This window comes from Bombina bombina, chromosome 5 (assembly GCF_027579735.1).
Source record: "Bombina bombina isolate aBomBom1 chromosome 5, aBomBom1.pri, whole genome shotgun sequence".
Classification (NCBI taxonomy): Eukaryota; Metazoa; Chordata; class Amphibia; order Anura; family Bombinatoridae; genus Bombina; species Bombina bombina.
Window position 1 is genome coordinate 1,165,647,427 of NC_069503.1, and position 17,437 is coordinate 1,165,664,863.

General features: G+C 43.9%; 1 protein-coding gene across 1 annotated transcript in view; it reads right to left on the minus strand.

Moving 5' to 3' along the window:
* Positions 1-17,437, minus strand: part of MAF1 (MAF1 homolog, negative regulator of RNA polymerase III) — a gene marked incomplete in the record, with an annotated part of 161,163 nt that overhangs the window by 29,314 nt on the left and 114,412 nt on the right. Inside the window, 1 exon segment of the mRNA XM_053715512.1 lies at positions 14,573-14,692. Coding sequence (XP_053571487.1) covers positions 14,573-14,692 — 120 coding nt within the window.

Sequence of the window (17,437 nt, forward strand, 5' to 3'; positions counted from 1 at the left end):
CAAAACCTCCCTGGCCCCCTCAGACTGGTGTAGGGGCCCTTCAGAAACAATATCATCAGCGTCCTCATGCTCTTCAGTATTTTCTAAAACAGAGCAGTCGCGCTTTCGCTGATAAGTGGGCATATTGGCTAAAATGTTTTTGATAGAATTATCCATTACAGCCGTTAATTGTTGCATAGTAAGGAGTATTGGCGCGCTAGATGTACTAGGGGCCTCCTGTATGGGCAAAACTGGTGTAGACGAAGGAGGGGATGATGCAGTACCATGCTTACTCCCCTCACTTGAGGAATCATCTTGGGCATCATTTTTACTAAATTTTTTATGACATAAATCACATCTATTTAAATGAGAAGGAACCTTGGCTTCCCCACAGTCAGAACACAATCTATCTGGTAGTTCAGACATGTTAAACAGGCATAAACTTGATAACAAAGCACAAAAAACGTTTTAAAATAAAACCGTTACTGTCACTTTAAATTTTAAACTGAACACACTTTATTACTGCAATTGCGAAAAAGTATGAAGGAATTGTTCAAAATTCACCAAAATTTCACCACAGTGTCTTAAAGCCTTAAAAGTATTGCACACCAAATTTGGAAGCTTTAACCCTTAAAATAACGGAACCGGAGCCGTTTTTATATTTAACCCCTTTACAGTCCCTGGAATCTGCTTTGCTGAGACCCAACCAAGCCCAAAGGGGAATACGATACCAAATAATGCCTTCAGAAAGACTTTTCTATGTATCAGAGCTCCACACACATGCAGCTGCATGTCATGCTGTTCTCAAAAACAAGTGCGCCATACCGGCGCGAAAATGAGGCTCTGACTATGATTAGGGAAAGCCCCAATAGAATAAAGTGTCTAAAACAGTGCCTGCCGATATTATTTTACAAAAAATACCCAGATTAAATGATTCCTCAAGGCTAAATATGTGTAAATATGATCGATTTAGCCCAGAAAATGTCTACAGTCTTAATAAGCCCTTGTGAAGCCCTTATTTACTGTGTGAATAAAAATGGCTTACCGGATCCCATAGGGAAAATGACAGCTTCCAGCATTACATCGTCTTGTTAGAATGTGTCATACCTCAAGCAGCAAAAGACTGCTCACTGTTCCCCCAACTGAAGTTAATTCCTCTCAACAGTCCTGTGTGGAACAGCCATGGATTTTAGTAACGGTTGCTAAAATCATTTTCCTCATACAAACAGAAATCTTCATCTCTTTTCTGTTTCAGAGTAAATAGTACATACCAGCACTATTTTAAAATAACAAACTCTTGATTGAATAATAAAAACTACAGTTAAACACTAAAAAACTCTAAGCCATCTCCGTGGAGATGTTGCCTGTACAACGGCAAAGAGAATGACTGGGGTAGGCGGAGCCTAGGAGGGATCATGTGACCAGCTTTGCTGGGCTCTTTGCCATTTCCTGTTGGGGAAGAGAATATCCCACAAGTAAGGATGACGCCGTGGACCGGACACACCTATGTTGGAGAAACAAGGATTTCCTCATTAAAATTTCTATCCAAAACCACTTTAGGAAGAATCCCAATTAAGAACGAAGTACCGCCTTATCAGCATGAAAAATAAGGTAAGGCGAATCACACTGCAAAGCCGAGAGTTCCGAAACTCTCCGAGCAGAAGAGATAGCAAAAAGAAACAAAACCTTCCAAGATAACAACTTAATATCTATGGAATGCATTGGCACAAACAGAGCCCGCTGCAAAACTAAAAAAACAAGGTTAAGGCTCCAAGGAGGAGCAACAGGATTAAACACAGGCCTGATTCTGAACAGGGCCTGACAAAAATATTGAACATCTGGCACATCCGCTAGACGCTAGTGCAACAAATAGAAGATGCAGAAATCTGACCTTTTAGAAAACTGACTGGCAATCCTTTCTCCAAACCTTCCTGGAGAAAAGACAAAATTCTAGGAATTCTGACCCTACTCCAAGAGTGGCCCTTGGATTTAAACCAATAAAAGGTATTTACACCATACCTTATGCAAAACTTATGAGAAACAAACTTACAAGCCTAGATCATGGTCTCAATGACCGACACAGAAAAACTACGCTTAGACAGAACTAAGCGTTCAATCTTCAAGCAGTCAGCTTCAGAGAAATGAGATTTGGATGAAAGAATGGACCCTGAGATAGGACCTTCCTCAGAGGCAACCTCCAAGGTGGTAGAGATGACATAATCACTAAGTCTGCATACCAGATCCTGCAAGGCCATGCCGGAGCTGTGAGAATCACAAACACGCTCTACTGTTTGATACAAGAAAAGACTTATAGAAGGAGCGTAAACAGAGGAAACAGGTATGCTAGACTGAAAACCCAAGGAACCACCAGAGCATCTATCAGGGCGGCCTGTGGATCTCATGACCTACAACAAACCTTGGAAGCTTGGCGTTCTGCCGAGACGCCATCAGATCCAATTAAAGTTCCCCCCATTTGAGGGTTATCTGTATGCTCAGGAAAACAGAATTTATGTTTACCTGATAAATTACTTTCTCCAACGGTGTGTCCGGTCCACGGCGTCATCCTTACTTGTGGGATATTCTCTTCCCCAACAGGAAATGGCAAAGAGCCCAGCAAAGCTGGTCACATGATCCCTCCTAGGCTCCGCCTTCCCCAGTCATTCGACCGACGTAAAGGAGGAATATTTGCATAGGAGAAACCATATGATACCGTGGTGACTGTAGTTAAAGAAAATAAATTATCAGACCTGATTAAAAAAACCAGGGCGGGCCGTGGACCGGACACACCGTTGGAGAAAGTAATTTATCAGGTAAACATAAATTCTGTTTTCTCCAACATAGGTGTGTCCGGTCCACGGCGTCATCCTTACTTGTGGGAACCAATACCAAAGCTTTAGGACACGGATGAAGGGAGGGAGCAAATCAGGTCACCTAGATGGAAGGCACCACGGCTTGCAAAACCTTTCTCCCAAAAATAGCCTCAGAAGAAGCAAAAGTATCAAACTTGTAAAATTTAGTAAAAAAGTGTGCAGTGAAGACCAAGTCGCTGCCTTACATATCTGATCAACAGAAGCCTCGTTCTTGAAGGCCCATGTGGAAGCCACAGCCCTAGTGGAATGAGCTGTGATTCTTTCAGGAGGCTGCCGTCCGGCAGTCTCGTAAGCCAATCTGATGATGCTTTTAATCCAAAAAGAGAGAGAGGTAGAAGTTGCTTTTTGACCTCTCCTTTTACCAGAATAAACAACAAACAAGGAAGATGTTTGTCTAAAATCCTTTGTAGCATCTAAATAGAACTTTAGAGCACGAACAACATCCAAATTGTGCAACAAACGTTCCTTCTTTGAAACTGGATTCGGACACAAAGAAGGCACGACTATCTCCTGGTTAATGTTTTTGTTAGAAACAACTTTCGGAAGAAAACCAGGTTTAGTACGTAAAACTACCTTATCTGCATGGAACACCAGATAAGGAGGAGAACACTGCAGAGCAGATAATTCTGAAACTCTTCTAGCAGAAGAAATTGCAACCAAAAACAAAACTTTCCAAGATAATAACTTAATATCAACGGAATGTAAGGGTTCAAACGGAACCCCCTGAAGAACTGAAAGAACTAAATTGAGACTCCAAGGAGGAGTCAAAGGTTTGTAAACAGGCTTGATTCTAACCAGAGCCTGAACAAAGGCTTGAACATCTGGCACAGCTGCCAGCTTTTTGTGAAGTAACACAGACAAGGCAGAAATCTGTCCCTTCAAGGAACTTGCAGATAATCCTTTTTCCAAACCTTCTTGAAGAAAGGATAGAATCTTAGGAATTTTTACCTTGTCCCAAGGGAATCCTTTAGATTCACACCAACAGATATATTTTTTCCATATTTTGTGGTAAATTCTTCTAGTTACAGGCTTTCTTGCCTGAACAAGAGTATCAATGACAGAATCTGAGAACCCTCGCTTTGATAAGATCAAGCGTTCAATCTCCAAGCAGTCAGTTGGAGTGAGACCAGATTCGGATGTTCGAACGGACCTTGAACAAGAAGGTCTCGTCTCAAAGGTAGCTTCCATGGTGGAGCCGATGACATATTCACCAGGTCTGCATACCAAGTCCTGCGTGGCCACGCAGGAGCTATCAAGATCACCGATGCCCTCTCCTGATTGATCCTGGCTACCAGCCTGGGGATGAGAGGAAACGGCGGGAATACATAAGCTAGTTTGAAGGTCCAAGGTGCTACTAGTGCATCTACTAGAGTCGCCTTGGGATCCCTGGATCTGGACCCGTAGCAAGGAACCTTGAAGTTCTGACGAGAGGCCATCAGATCCATGTCTGGAATGCCCCACAATTGAGTAATTTGGGCAAAGATTTCCGGATGGAGTTCCCACTCCCCCGGATGAAATGTCTGACGACTCAGAAAATCCGCTTCCCAATTTTCCACTCCTGGGATGTGGATTGCAGACAAGTGGCAGGAGTGAGTCTCCGCCCATTGAATGATTTTGGTCACTTCTTCCATCGCCAGGGAACTCCTTGTTCCCCCCTGATGGTTGATGTACGCAACAGTCGTCATGTTGTCTGATTGAAACCGTATGAACTTGGCCTTTGCTAGCTGAGGCCAAGCCTTGAGAGCATTGAATATCGCTCTCAGTTCCAGAATATTTATCGGGAGAAGAGATTCTTCCCGAGACCAAAGACCCTGAGCCTTCAGGGGTCCCCAGACCGCGCCCCAGCCCACCAGACTGGCGTCGGTCGTGACAATGACCCACTCTGGTCTGCGGAAGCTCATCCCCTGTGACAGGTTGTCCAGGGACAGCCACCAACGGAGTGAATCTCTGGTCCTCTGATCTACTTGTATCGTCGGAGACAAGTCTGTATAGTCCCCATTCCACTGACTGAGCATGCACAGTTGTAATGGTCTTAGATGAATTCGCGCAAAAGGAACTATGTCCATTGCCGCTACCATCAAACCTATTACTTCCATGCACTGCGCTATGGAAGGAAGAGGAACAGAATGAAGTATTTGACAAGAGTTTAGAAGTTTTGATTTTCTGGCCTCTGTCAGAAAAATCCTCATTTCTAAGGAGTCTATTATTGTTCCCAAGAAGGGAACCCTTGTCGACGGAGATAGAGAACTTTTTTCTACGTTCACTTTCCACCCGTGAGATCTGAGAAAGGCCAGGACAATGTCCGTGTGAGCCTTTGCTTGAGGAAGGGACGACGCTTGAATCAGAATGTCGTCCAAGTAAGGTACTACTGCAATGCCCCTTGGTCTTAGCACCGCTAGAAGGGACCCTAGTACCTTTGTGAAAATTCTTGGAGCAGTGGCTAATCCGAACGGAAGTGCCACAAACTGGTAATGCTTGTCCAGGAATGCGAACCTTAGGAACCGATGATGTTCCTTGTGGATAGGAATATGTAGATACGCATCCTTTAAATCCACCGTGGTCATGAATTGACCTTCCTGGATGGAAGGAAGAATTGTTCGAATGGTTTCCATTTTGAACGATGGAACCTTGAGAAACTTGTTTAGGATCTTGAGATCTAAGATTGGTCTGAATGTTCCCTCTTTTTTGGGAACTACGAACAGATTGGAGTAGAACCCCATCCCTTGTTCTCCTAATGGAACAGGATGAATCACTCCCATTTTTAACAGGTCTTCTACACAATGTAAGAATGCCTGTTTTTTTATGTGGTCTGAAGACAATTGAGACCTGTGGAACCTCCCCCTTGGGGGAGGCCCCTTGAATTCCAGAAGATAACCTTGGGAGACTATTTCTAGTGCCCAAGGATCCAGAACATCTCTTGCCCAAGCCTGAGCGAAGAGAGAGAGTCTGCCCCCCACCAGATCCGGTCCCGGATCGGGGGCCAACATCTCATGCTGTCTTGGTAGTAGTGGCAGGTTTCTTGGCCTGCTTTTCCTTTGTTCCAGCCTTGCATTGGTCTCCAGGCTGGCTTGGCTTGAGAAGTATTACCCTCTTGCTTAGAGGACGTAGCACTTGGGGCTGGTCCGTTTCTGCGAAAGGGACGAAAATTAGGTTTATTTTTGGCCTTGAAAAACCTATCCTGAGGAAGGGCGTGGCCCTTGCCCCCAGTGATATCAGAGATAATCTCTTTCAAGTCAGGGCCAAACAGCGTTTTCCCCTTGAAAGGAATGTTAAGCAATTTGTTCTTGGAAGACGCATCCGCTGACCAAGATTTTAGCCAAAGCGCTCTGCGCGCCACAATAGCAAAACCAGAATTTTTCGCCGCTAACCTAGCCAATTGCAAAGTGGCGTCTAGGGTGAAAGAATTAGCCAATTTGAGAGCATGAATTCTGTCCATAATCTCCTCATAAGAAGAAGAATTATTATTGAGCGCCTTTTCTAGTTCATCGAACCAGAAACACGCTGCTGTAGTGACAGGAACAATGCATGAAATTGGTTGTAGAAGGTAACCTTGCTGAACAAGCATCTTTTTAAGCAAACCTTCTAATTTTTTATCCATAGGATCTTTGAAAGCACAACTATCTTCTATAGGTATAGTGGTGCGTTTGTTTAGAGTAGAAACCGCCCCCTCGACCTTGGGGACTGTCTGCCATAAGTCCTTTCTGGGGTCGACCATAGGAAACAATTTTTTAAATATGGGGGGAGGGACGAAAGGTATACCGGGCCTTTCCCATTCTTTATTTACAATGTCCGCCACCCGCTTGGGTATAGGAAAAGCTTCGGGGGGCCCCGGGACCTCTAGGAACTTGTCCATTTTACATAGTTTCTCTGGAATGACCAAATTCTCACAATCATCCAGAGTAGATAACACCTCCTTAAGCAGAGCGCGGAGATGTTCCAATTTAAATTTAAATGTAATCACATCAGGTTCAGCATGTTGAGAAATTTTCCCTGAATCTGAAATTTCTCCCTCAGACAAAACCTCCCTGGCCCCCTCAGACTGGTGTAGGGGCACTTCAGAACCAATATCATCAGCGTCCTCATGCTCTTCAGTATTTTCTAAAACAGAGCAGTCGCGCTTTCGCTGATAAGTGGGCATTTTGGCTAAAATGTTTTTGATAGAATTATCCATTACAGCCGTTAATTGTTGCATAGTAAGGAGTATTGGCGCACTAGATGTACTAGGGGCCTCCTGTGTGGGCAAGACTGGTGTAGACGAAGGAGGGAATGATGCAGTACCATGCTTACTCCCCTCACTTGAGGAATCATCTTGGGCATCATTTTCTCTAAATTTTGTGTCACATAAATCACATCTATTTAAATGAGAAGGAACCTTGGCTTCCCCACATTCAGAACACAGTCTATCTGGTAGTTCAGACATGTTAAACAGGCATAAACTTGATAACAAAGTACAAAAAACGTTTTAAAATAAACCGTTACTGTCACTTTAAATTTTAAACTGAACACACTTTATTACTGCAATTGTGAAAAAGTATGAAGGAATTGTTCAAAATTCACCAAAATTTCACCACAGTGTCTTAAAGCCTTAAAAGTATTGCACACCAAATTTGGAAGCTTTAACCCTTAAAATAACGGAACCGGAGCCGTTTTTATATTTAACCCCTTTACAGTCCCTGGTATCTGCTTTGCTGAGACCCAACCAAGCCCAAAGGGGAATACGATACCAAATGACGCCTTCAGAAAGTCTTTTCTATGTATCAGAGCTCCTCACACATGCATCTGCATGTCATGCTTCCCAAAAACAAGTGCGCAATAGAGGCGCGAAAATGAGACTCTGCCTATGATTAGGGAAAGCCCCTAGAGAATAAGGTGTCCAATACAGTGCCTGCCGGTTATTTTACATAATTCCCAAGATTAAAATAATTCCTCAAGGCTATGGAGTATAAAATATGCTTATATATAAATCGATTTAGCCCAGAAAAAGTCTACAGTCTTAAAAGCCCTTGTGAAGCCCTTTTTTTCTTTCTGTAATAAAAATGGCTTACCGGATCCCATAGGGAAAATGACAGCTTCCAGCATTACATCGTCTTGTTAGAATGTGTCATACCTCAAGCAGCAAAAGTCTGCTCACTGTTCCCCCAACTGAAGTTAATTCCTCTCAACAGTCCTGTGTGGAAACAGCCATCGATTTTAGTAACGGTTGCTAAAATCATTTTCCTCTTACAAACAGAAATCTTCATCTCTTTTCTGTTTCAGAGTAAATAGTACATACCAGCACTATTTTAAAATAACAAACTCTTGATTGAATAATAAAAACTACAGTTAAACACTAAAAAACTCTAAGCCATCTCCGTGGAGATGTTGCCTGTACAACGGCAAAGAGAATGACTGGGGAAGGCGGAGCCTAGGAGGGATCATGTGACCAGCTTTGCTGGGCTCTTTGCCATTTCCTGTTGGGGAAGAGAATATCCCACAAGTAAGGATGACGCCGTGGACCGGACACACCTATGTTGGAGAAATCTGCTTCTCAGTTGTCAGATGCCGGAATGTGGATGGCAGACAACAATTGTGAGCTTCCGCCCACTGAATAATCCGTGCCATCTCCTACATAGTTAAGGAACTCCAAGTTCCTCCCTGGTGGTGGAAGAAAACCACTGAGGTGGTGATGTTCGAATGGAATCTGATAAACCAGGCTAAGAACAATTGAGGCCAAGCCATCAGAGCAATGTAAATCGCTCTCAACTCCAAGATGTTTATGGGGAGAGCAGATTCCTCCCGAGTCTATAGTCCCTGCACCTTTAACAAGTCCCAGACTGCACCCCAGCCAAACAGACTGACTTCCGTGGTCACAATCACCCAGGAAGGTCTCCAGAAGCATGTGCCCTGAGACAGATGCTTCTGAGAAAGAGTCTCTTGACAACTAGTCTAGATTTATCCTCAGACAGATCTGAATGATCTCTGTTCCATTGTCTCAGCATGCATAACTGCAGAGCTCTCAAATGAAATCAAGCAAAGGGAATGATGTCCATGGAAGCGACCATCAGACTAATTACCTCCATACATTGAGCCACTGAAGCCCTAACAGTAGACTGCAGAGAGAGACAAGGTGAGAGAAAATAAAATTTTCTGACCTCCATCAGAAAAAATAAACATAGGTATTCAATGTCCCTAAGAAAACCACCCTTGTAGCTGGAACAAGGGAACTCTTCTTCAGATTCATTTCCATCCGTGGGAACAAAGAAAAGACAACAAGATCTCTATACGAGAGTTTACTTGTTGAAAAGATGACGCCTAAACCAATATGCCATCCAGGTATGGCGCTACTGCAAATCTCCGACCTGATCACAGCCAAGAGCCCCCAGAACCTTTGAAAATTCTGGGAACTATGGCAAGGCCAAACAGAAGAGCCACAAACTGAAAGAGTATGTCTACAATGAGACAAATAGTTCCCTATTTATAGGGAACCATGAACAGGTTTGAATAGAATCCTAGGCCCTGTTACCTAACTGGAACAATTACTCCTAAGCAGGAAAGGTCCTGAACGTAGTTCAAGAATGCCTCTCTTTTTACCTGACTGTAGATAATCTTGAGAGGAGAAATCTGCCCCTGGAAGGAAAAGTTTAAGAAATGTATTTTGTAACCCTGAGATACTATGTCCACCTAAGGATTTGGGACATCTCGTATCCATGTTTGGCAAAACAGAGAAAACCTGCCCCCCACTTGATCCGATCCCAGACCAGGGGGCGACCCTTCATGCTGACAGACTCAGCTGCAGGATTCGTTAATTGCTTCCCCTTGTTCCAAGACTGACTGGGTTTCCAAGAAGATTTGGACAGTTCCTGCTTGGAAGAAGGCAAGGAAGACAATAGTTTGAAGTTACAAAAGGAATGAAAATTACTTGGACATCCTTAGGGTCTGTTCTTCTTGCTTTGTGGTAGAAAAGACCCTTTTCCACCCGTAATATCAGAAATAATAACTGCCAGACCAGGCTTAAACAAGGTCTTACCCTTGTTAGGAAGTGCCAGAAGCTTGGACTTAGAAGAAACATCAGTTGACCAAGATTTTAGTCACAAAGCCCTGCGGGCTAAGACAATGAAGCCAGACATCTTAGCTCCCAGTCTAATAATTTGTATATTAGCATCAGAAATAAAGGAATTAGCTAGTATGAGAGCCTAAATCCTATCTTGGATTTCCTCCAACTGGAAACAAAAAAAAAATTCCAGACAAGGCATTGCACCAAAAAGATGCAGCACTTGCTGCGGTGGCAATACAAACTGCAGGTTGCCATTGAAAACACTTATGAACAAACATCCTTTAAAAATAAGCCTCCAGCTTCTTGTCCATGGGATCCTTAAAGGAGCAGATATCCTCTATAGGGATCGTAGATCTCTTAGCCAGAGTAGAAAAAGCTCCTTCTACTAAGGAACCATGTTCCATGAATATTTAATGGAGTCGTCATATCTGAATCTGTCTGAGGGAACATCTTTCCTGAATCAGAAATCTCTCCCTCAGATAGCAAATCCCTCATCCCTACTTCAGAACATTGTGAGGGAATATTGGATACGGCTACTAAAGCGTCAGAAGGCTGAGCATTTGATCTTAACCCAGAGCTACTGCGCTTCCCTTGCAACCCTGGCAGCTTAGATAAAACCTCTGTGAGGGTAGTATTCATAACTGAAGCCATATCTTGCAAGGTGAAAGAATTAGACGCACTGGAAGTACTTGGCGTCGCTTGTGCGGGCGTTACCGGTTGTGACACTTGGGGAGAACTAGATGGCAAAACCTGATTTCCTTCTGTCTGAGAATTATCTAATGCCAAACTTTTATAAGTCAAAATATGCTGTTTGCAATTTATAGACATATCAGTACAAGTGGGACACATTCTAAGAGGGGGTTCCACAATGGCTTCTAAACAAATTAAGCAATGAGTTTCCTCAGTGTCAGACATGTTTAACAGGCTAGTAATGAAACAAGCAAGCTTGGAAAACACTTTATTTAATGAACAAAACACAATTTGCAAAAACGGTACTGTGCCTTTAAGAGAAAAAAAGGCATACACAAACGGCAAAACAGGTTAAAATTACTTAAAATTTTCCGAAATTTTAACAGTGTACCCACTAAGCTTTAGAAGGATTGCACCAAGAGTAAATAAGCAATAAACCCCCAAATGAAAAAAACGGATTGATAAATGTCTAAAACCGGTTTAAACCCCTATTAGCACCTTGCCACAGCTCTGCTGTGGCCCTACCTGCCCTTAGGGAACGATAATATGAGGTTAAAGCTTTGATTAGGCACTCAGAAGAATATCAGGACCTCTGGAGAAGTTGCTTGCTGCTTGACTGTATAACTAAATGCTCAACTGAGGCGTGAAAATAGGCCCCGCCCACCGCACTCAATGTTGCTGGGGCCTACACAAATCCAACAAACCTTGTCTGAAAGCCATGTGGGTTATAACAACCCCAAATAAGCCAAATGAACCCTCAAACAAATGTCCCATCAGAATAAAAAAACGTTACTCCCAGAACACACAAACGTTTGCCCAATCTCTCATATACAAACTGAGTGCCCAAAAAATTAGCCCTTTATGCAAGCTAGTAAAGCCTCTTATAACACTAGGATTACTGCTTACCCTTCCCCTAATGGGGATACTGTCAGCCTTTCTGAGTTAACACAGTATCTGCAGAAAATATGACTGAACATACCTCATTGCTGTATAGCAAGAAACCGTTCCCCACACTGAAGTTTTCCTGTACTCCTCAGCTTCTGTGGGAACAGCAGTGGATCTTCATCTATGTCCTGCCTGGGAGTAAATAGTACAACACCTTTTACCATTTAAAATAACAAACTCTTAATTGTAGATAAAATAAAACTAACAGCTTAACACCTCTTTCACTTTACCCTTCCTGCTTAGAGCCGGCAAAGAGAATGACTGGGGAGTGGAGTTAAGGGGGGAGCTATATAGACAGCTCTGCTGTGGTGCTCTCTTTGCCACTTCCTGTTAGGAAGGATAATATCCCACAAGTAAGGATGAATCCGTGGACTCGGTACATCATGCAAAAGAAATACATTTTTCCTAAAAAAAAGCATTTCCCAGATATGAAACTAACAGTCTGCAAAAGGAAATATACTGAAAACCTGACTCATGGCAAACCATAGCTGAGAGTGTCTTAAGTAATGAAAACATACACATATAGCAGATAACCGTTTCAGTACTGGTTTGGCTAACAGTAGAGGTAATGGAATATGAGAGTATATCGTCAATCTGAAAAGGGAGGTAGGAGATGAATCTCTACGACCGATAACAGAGAACCTATGAAATAGATCTCCCGTGAGGAAAACCATTGCATTCAATAGGTGATACTCCCTTCACATCCCTCTGACATTCACTGTACTCAGAGGAATCAGGCTTCAAAATGCTGAGAAGCGCATATCAACGTAGAAATCTTAGCACAAAAACTTATTTCACCACCTCCATAGCAGGCAAAGTTTGTAAAACTGAATTGTAGGTGTGGTGAGGGGTGTATTTATAGGAATTTTGAGGTTTGGGAAAGAGATGGGACACACGACGCAGCTGGGGAGGGAGGAGTGAGACTGACATGACGCAGCTGGGGAGGGAGGAGTGAGACGGACATGACGCAGCTGGGGAGGGAGGAGTGAGACGGGACACATCACGCAGCTGGGGAGGGAGGAGTGAGACGGGACAGATGACGCAGCTGGGGAGGGAGGAGTGAGACGGGACACATGACGCAGCTAGGGAGGGAGGAGTGAAACGAGACACATGACGCAGCTGGGGAGGGAGGAGTGAAACGAGACACATGACGCAGCTGGGGAGGGAGGAGTGAAACGGGACACATGACGCAGCTGGGGAGGGAGGAGTGAGACGGACACAACACAGCTGGGGAGGGAGGAGTGAAACAGAGAGAGGAGTGAGATGGGACACAATGCAGCTGGGGAGAGAGGAGACGGGGCACATGACGCAGCTGGGGAGAGAGGAGACGGGGCACATGACGCAGCTGGGGAGGGAGGAGTGAAACGGGACACAACGCAGCTGGGGAGGGAGGAGTGAGATGGACACATGACGCAGCTGGGGAGAGAGGAGTGACATGGGACACATGACACAGCTGGGTAGGGAGGTGTGAGACGGGACACATGCCACAGCTAGGGAGAAAGGAATGAGACAGGACACATGACACAGCTGGGGAGAGAGGAGTGAGATGGGACACATGACACAGCTGGGGAGAGAGGAGTAAGATGGGACACATGACACAGCTTGGGAGAGAGGAGTGAGATGGGACACATGACACAGCTGGGGAGGGAGGAGGGAGATGGGACACATGACACAGCTGGGGAGAGAGGAGGGAGATGGGACACATGACACAGCTGGGGAGGGAGGAGGGAGATGGGACACATGACACAGTTGGGGAGGGAGGAGTGAGATGGGACACATGACACAGCTGGGGAGGGAGGAGTGAGATGGGACACATGACACAGCTGGGGAGGGAGGAGTGAGATGGGACACATGACACAGCTGGGGAGGGAGGAGGGAGATGGGACACATGACACAGCTGGGGAGGGAGGAGTGAGATGGGACACATGACACAGCTGGGGAGGGAGGAGGGAGATGGGACACATGACACAGCTGGGGAGAGAGGAGTGAGATGGGATACATGACACAGCTGGGGAGGGAGGAGGGAGATGGAACACATGACACAGCTGGGGAGGGAGGAGTGAAACAGAGAGAGGAGTGAGATGGGACACAATGCAGCTGGGGAGAGAGGAGACGGGGCACATGACGCAGCTGGGGAGAGAGGAGACGGGGCACATGACGCAGCTGGGGAGGGAGGAGTGAAACGGGACACAACGCAGCTGGGGAGGGAGGAGTGAGACGGACACATGACGCAGCTGGGGAGAGAGGAGTGACATGGGACACATGACACAGCTGGGTAGGGAGGTGTGAGACGGGACACATGCCACAGCTAGGGAGAAAGGAATGAGACAGGACACATGACACAGCTGGGGAGAGAGGAGTGAGATGGGACACATGACACAGCTGGGGAGAGAGGAGTAAGATGGGACACATGACACAGCTTGGGAGAGAGGAGTGAGATGGGACACATGACACAGCTGGGGAGGGAGGAGGGAGATGGGACACATGACACAGCTGGGGAGAGAGGAGGGAGATGGGACACATGACACAGCTTGGGAGAGAGGAGTGAGATGGGACACATGACACAGCTGGGGAGGGAGATGGGACACATGACACAGCTGGGGAGAGAGGAGGGAGATGGGACACATGACACAGCTGGGGAGGGAGGAGGGAGATGGGACACATGACACAGTTGGGGAGGGAGGAGTGAGATGGGACACATGACACAGCTGGGGAGGGAGGAGTGAGATGGGACACATGACACAGCTGGGGAGGGAGGAGTGAGATGGGACACATGACACAGCTGGGGAGGGAGGAGGGAGATGGGACACATGACACAGCTGGGGAGGGAGGAGTGAGATGGGACACATGACACAGCTGGGGAGAGAGGAGTGAGATGGGATACATGACACAGCTGGGGAGGGAGGAGGGAGATGGAACACATGACACAGCTGGGGAGGGAGGAGGGAGATAGGACACATGACACAGCTGGGGAGAGAGAAGACAAGTAACAGACCTAGACGAGATAAGCACAAGCACAGCATCAAGTGATACACAATAAAAAAAAACGAATCACCTGACAGAGCGACACGTAAAGAAGACAATTCTCTTCAATTTCTTGTTATAGAAGAAATAATTGAAAGACCATAAGCTGCCATCTTCGCCAAAAGGATCAGAATCCAGGTCTGGGTTATAACTGCAGTGAAATGAAAAGGAACAAACTCAAAATACAATAGTAAAAAAAACATAATTTATGTAAGAACTTACCTGATAAATTCATTTCTTTCATATTAGCAAGAGTCCATGAGCTAGTGACGTATGGGATATACATTCCTACCAGGAGGGGCAAAGTTTCCCAAACCTCAAAATGCCTATAAATACACCCCTCACCACACCCACAAATCAGTTTAACGCATAGCCAAGAAGTGGGGTGATAAGAAAAAAGTGCGAAAGCATAAAAAAATAAGGAATTGGAATAATTGTGCTTTATACAAAAAAATCATAACCACCACAAAAAAGGGTGGGCCTCATGGACTCTTGCTAATATGAAAGAAATGAATTTATCAGGTAAGTTCTTACATAAATTATGTTCTCTTTCATGTAATTAGCAAGAGTCCATGAGCTAGTGACGTATGGGATAATGAATACCCAAGATGTGGATCTTCCACGCAAGAGTCACTAGAGAGGGAGGGATAAAATAAAGACAGCCAATTCCGTTGAAAATAATCCACACCCAAAACAAAGTTTAAATCTTATAATGAAAAAAACTGAAATTATAAGCAGAAGAATCAAACTGAAAACAGCTGCCTGTAGTACTTTTCTACCAAAAACTGCTTCAGAAGAAGAAAACACATCAAAATGGTAGAATTTAGTAAAAGTATGCAAAGAAGACCAAGTTGCTGCTTTGCAAATCTGATCAACCGAAGCTTCATTCCTAAACGCCCAGGAAGTAGAAACTGACCTAGTAGAATGAGCTGTAATCCTTTGAGGCGGAGTTTTACCCGACTCGACATAAGCATGATGAATCAAAGACTTTAACCAAGACGCCAAAGAAATGGCAGAGGCCTTCTGACCTTTCCTAGAACCGGAAAAGATAACAAATAGACTAGAAGTCTTTCGGAAATCTTTAGTAGCTTCAACATAATATTTCAAAGCTCTAACTACATCCAAAGAATGCAACGATCTTTCCTTAGAATTCTTAGGATTAGGACACAATGAAGGAACCACAATTTCTCTACTAATGTTGTTAGAATTCACAACCTTAGGTAAAAATTGAAAAGAAGTTCGCAACACCGCCTTATCCTGATGAAAAATCAGAAAAGGAGACTCACAAGAAAGAGCAGATAATTCAAAAACTGTTCTAGCTGAAGAGATATCCAAAAAGAACAATACTTTCCATGAAAGTAATGAATGTCCAGAGCAAGCATATGCTCAAAATAGAAGAACCTGAAAAACCTTCAGAACCCAATTAAGACTCCAAGGAGGAGAAATTGGCTTAATGACAGATTTGATACGAATCAAAACCTGAAAAAAGTGATACATATCAGGAAGTAACACTGCCTTATCCTGATAAAAAATCAGAAAAGGATATTCACAAAAAAAGAGCAGATAACTCAAAAACTCTTCTAGTAGAAGAAATAACCAAAAGGAACAATACTTTTCCAAGAAAGTAATTTAATGTTCAGAAAATGCATAGTTTCAAACGGAGGAGCCTGTAAAGCCCTCAGTACCAAATTGAGACTCCAAAGAGGAGAGATTGAATTAATGACAGGCGTGATATGGACCAAAGCCTGCACAACACAATGAATATCAGGATGATTAGCAATCTTTTCTGTAATAAAAAGAACAGAAAGAGTAGAGATTTGTCCTTAACAAAGAACGGAAGACAAAATCTTATCCAAACCAACCTGAAAAAATAATAAAATTCGATGAATTTTAAAAGAATGCCAAGAAAAGTAGGTCATCCAGACTCAATATAAATCTTTCTAGAGACAGTTTTATGAGCCTGAAACATAGTATTAATCAATGAGTCAGAAAAACCTCTATGACTAAAAACCAAGCGTTCAATCTCCATCCCTTCAAATTTAATGATTTGAGATCCTGATGGAAAAAAATGGCCTTGAGAAAGAAAAGGTCTGGTTTAAACGGAGGTGTCCAACGTTGGCAACTGGCCATCCGAATGAGATTTGTAAACCAAAACCTGAGAGGCCATGCTGGAACTACCAGCATAACAAACAAATACTCCATAAGAATTTTGGAAGAAGAACTAGAGGCGGAAAGAAATAGGCAAAAAGATAATTCCAAAGAAATGTCAATGCATACACTACTTCCGCCTGAAGATTCCCAGACCTTAATAGGCCCCTGGGAAGTTCTTTATTCAGATGAGATGAAAAACATATCTGGGTAAGAGAGACCATTCTCCCGGAGGAAAAGCTGGATTAACAGAGATAATCCGCTTCCCAAATATCTATACCTGGGAAAAAAACCACAGAATTTAGATAGGAGCTGGATTTAGCCCAAGCTGATATCCGAGACACTTCTGTCACAACCTAAGGACTGATAGTCCTACTCTGATGATTGACATACACCATAGTAGTGATAGTGTTTGAAAAACATTAAACGTCTCTTCTTCAAAAATTAACTAACTGAAAAATTCTGAGAAAACACGGAGTTCTAAAATATCAAATGGTGATCTCGCCTCCTGAGATTTCCAAACCCCTTGTGCTGACAGAGATCCTCAGACAGCCTCCCAACCAAAAAGACTTGCATCTGTAGAGATCATGGTCCAGGTTGAAAGAAACGAAGAGACCTGTAGAACTAAATGATGGTGATCTTAACCATCAAATCAAGAGATAAATATTAGGATTCGAAGATTTAAAATGTGAAATTCTAGAATCCCTGCACCATAATTTAGCATAAAAGACTGGAAAAGGTTCTTTCT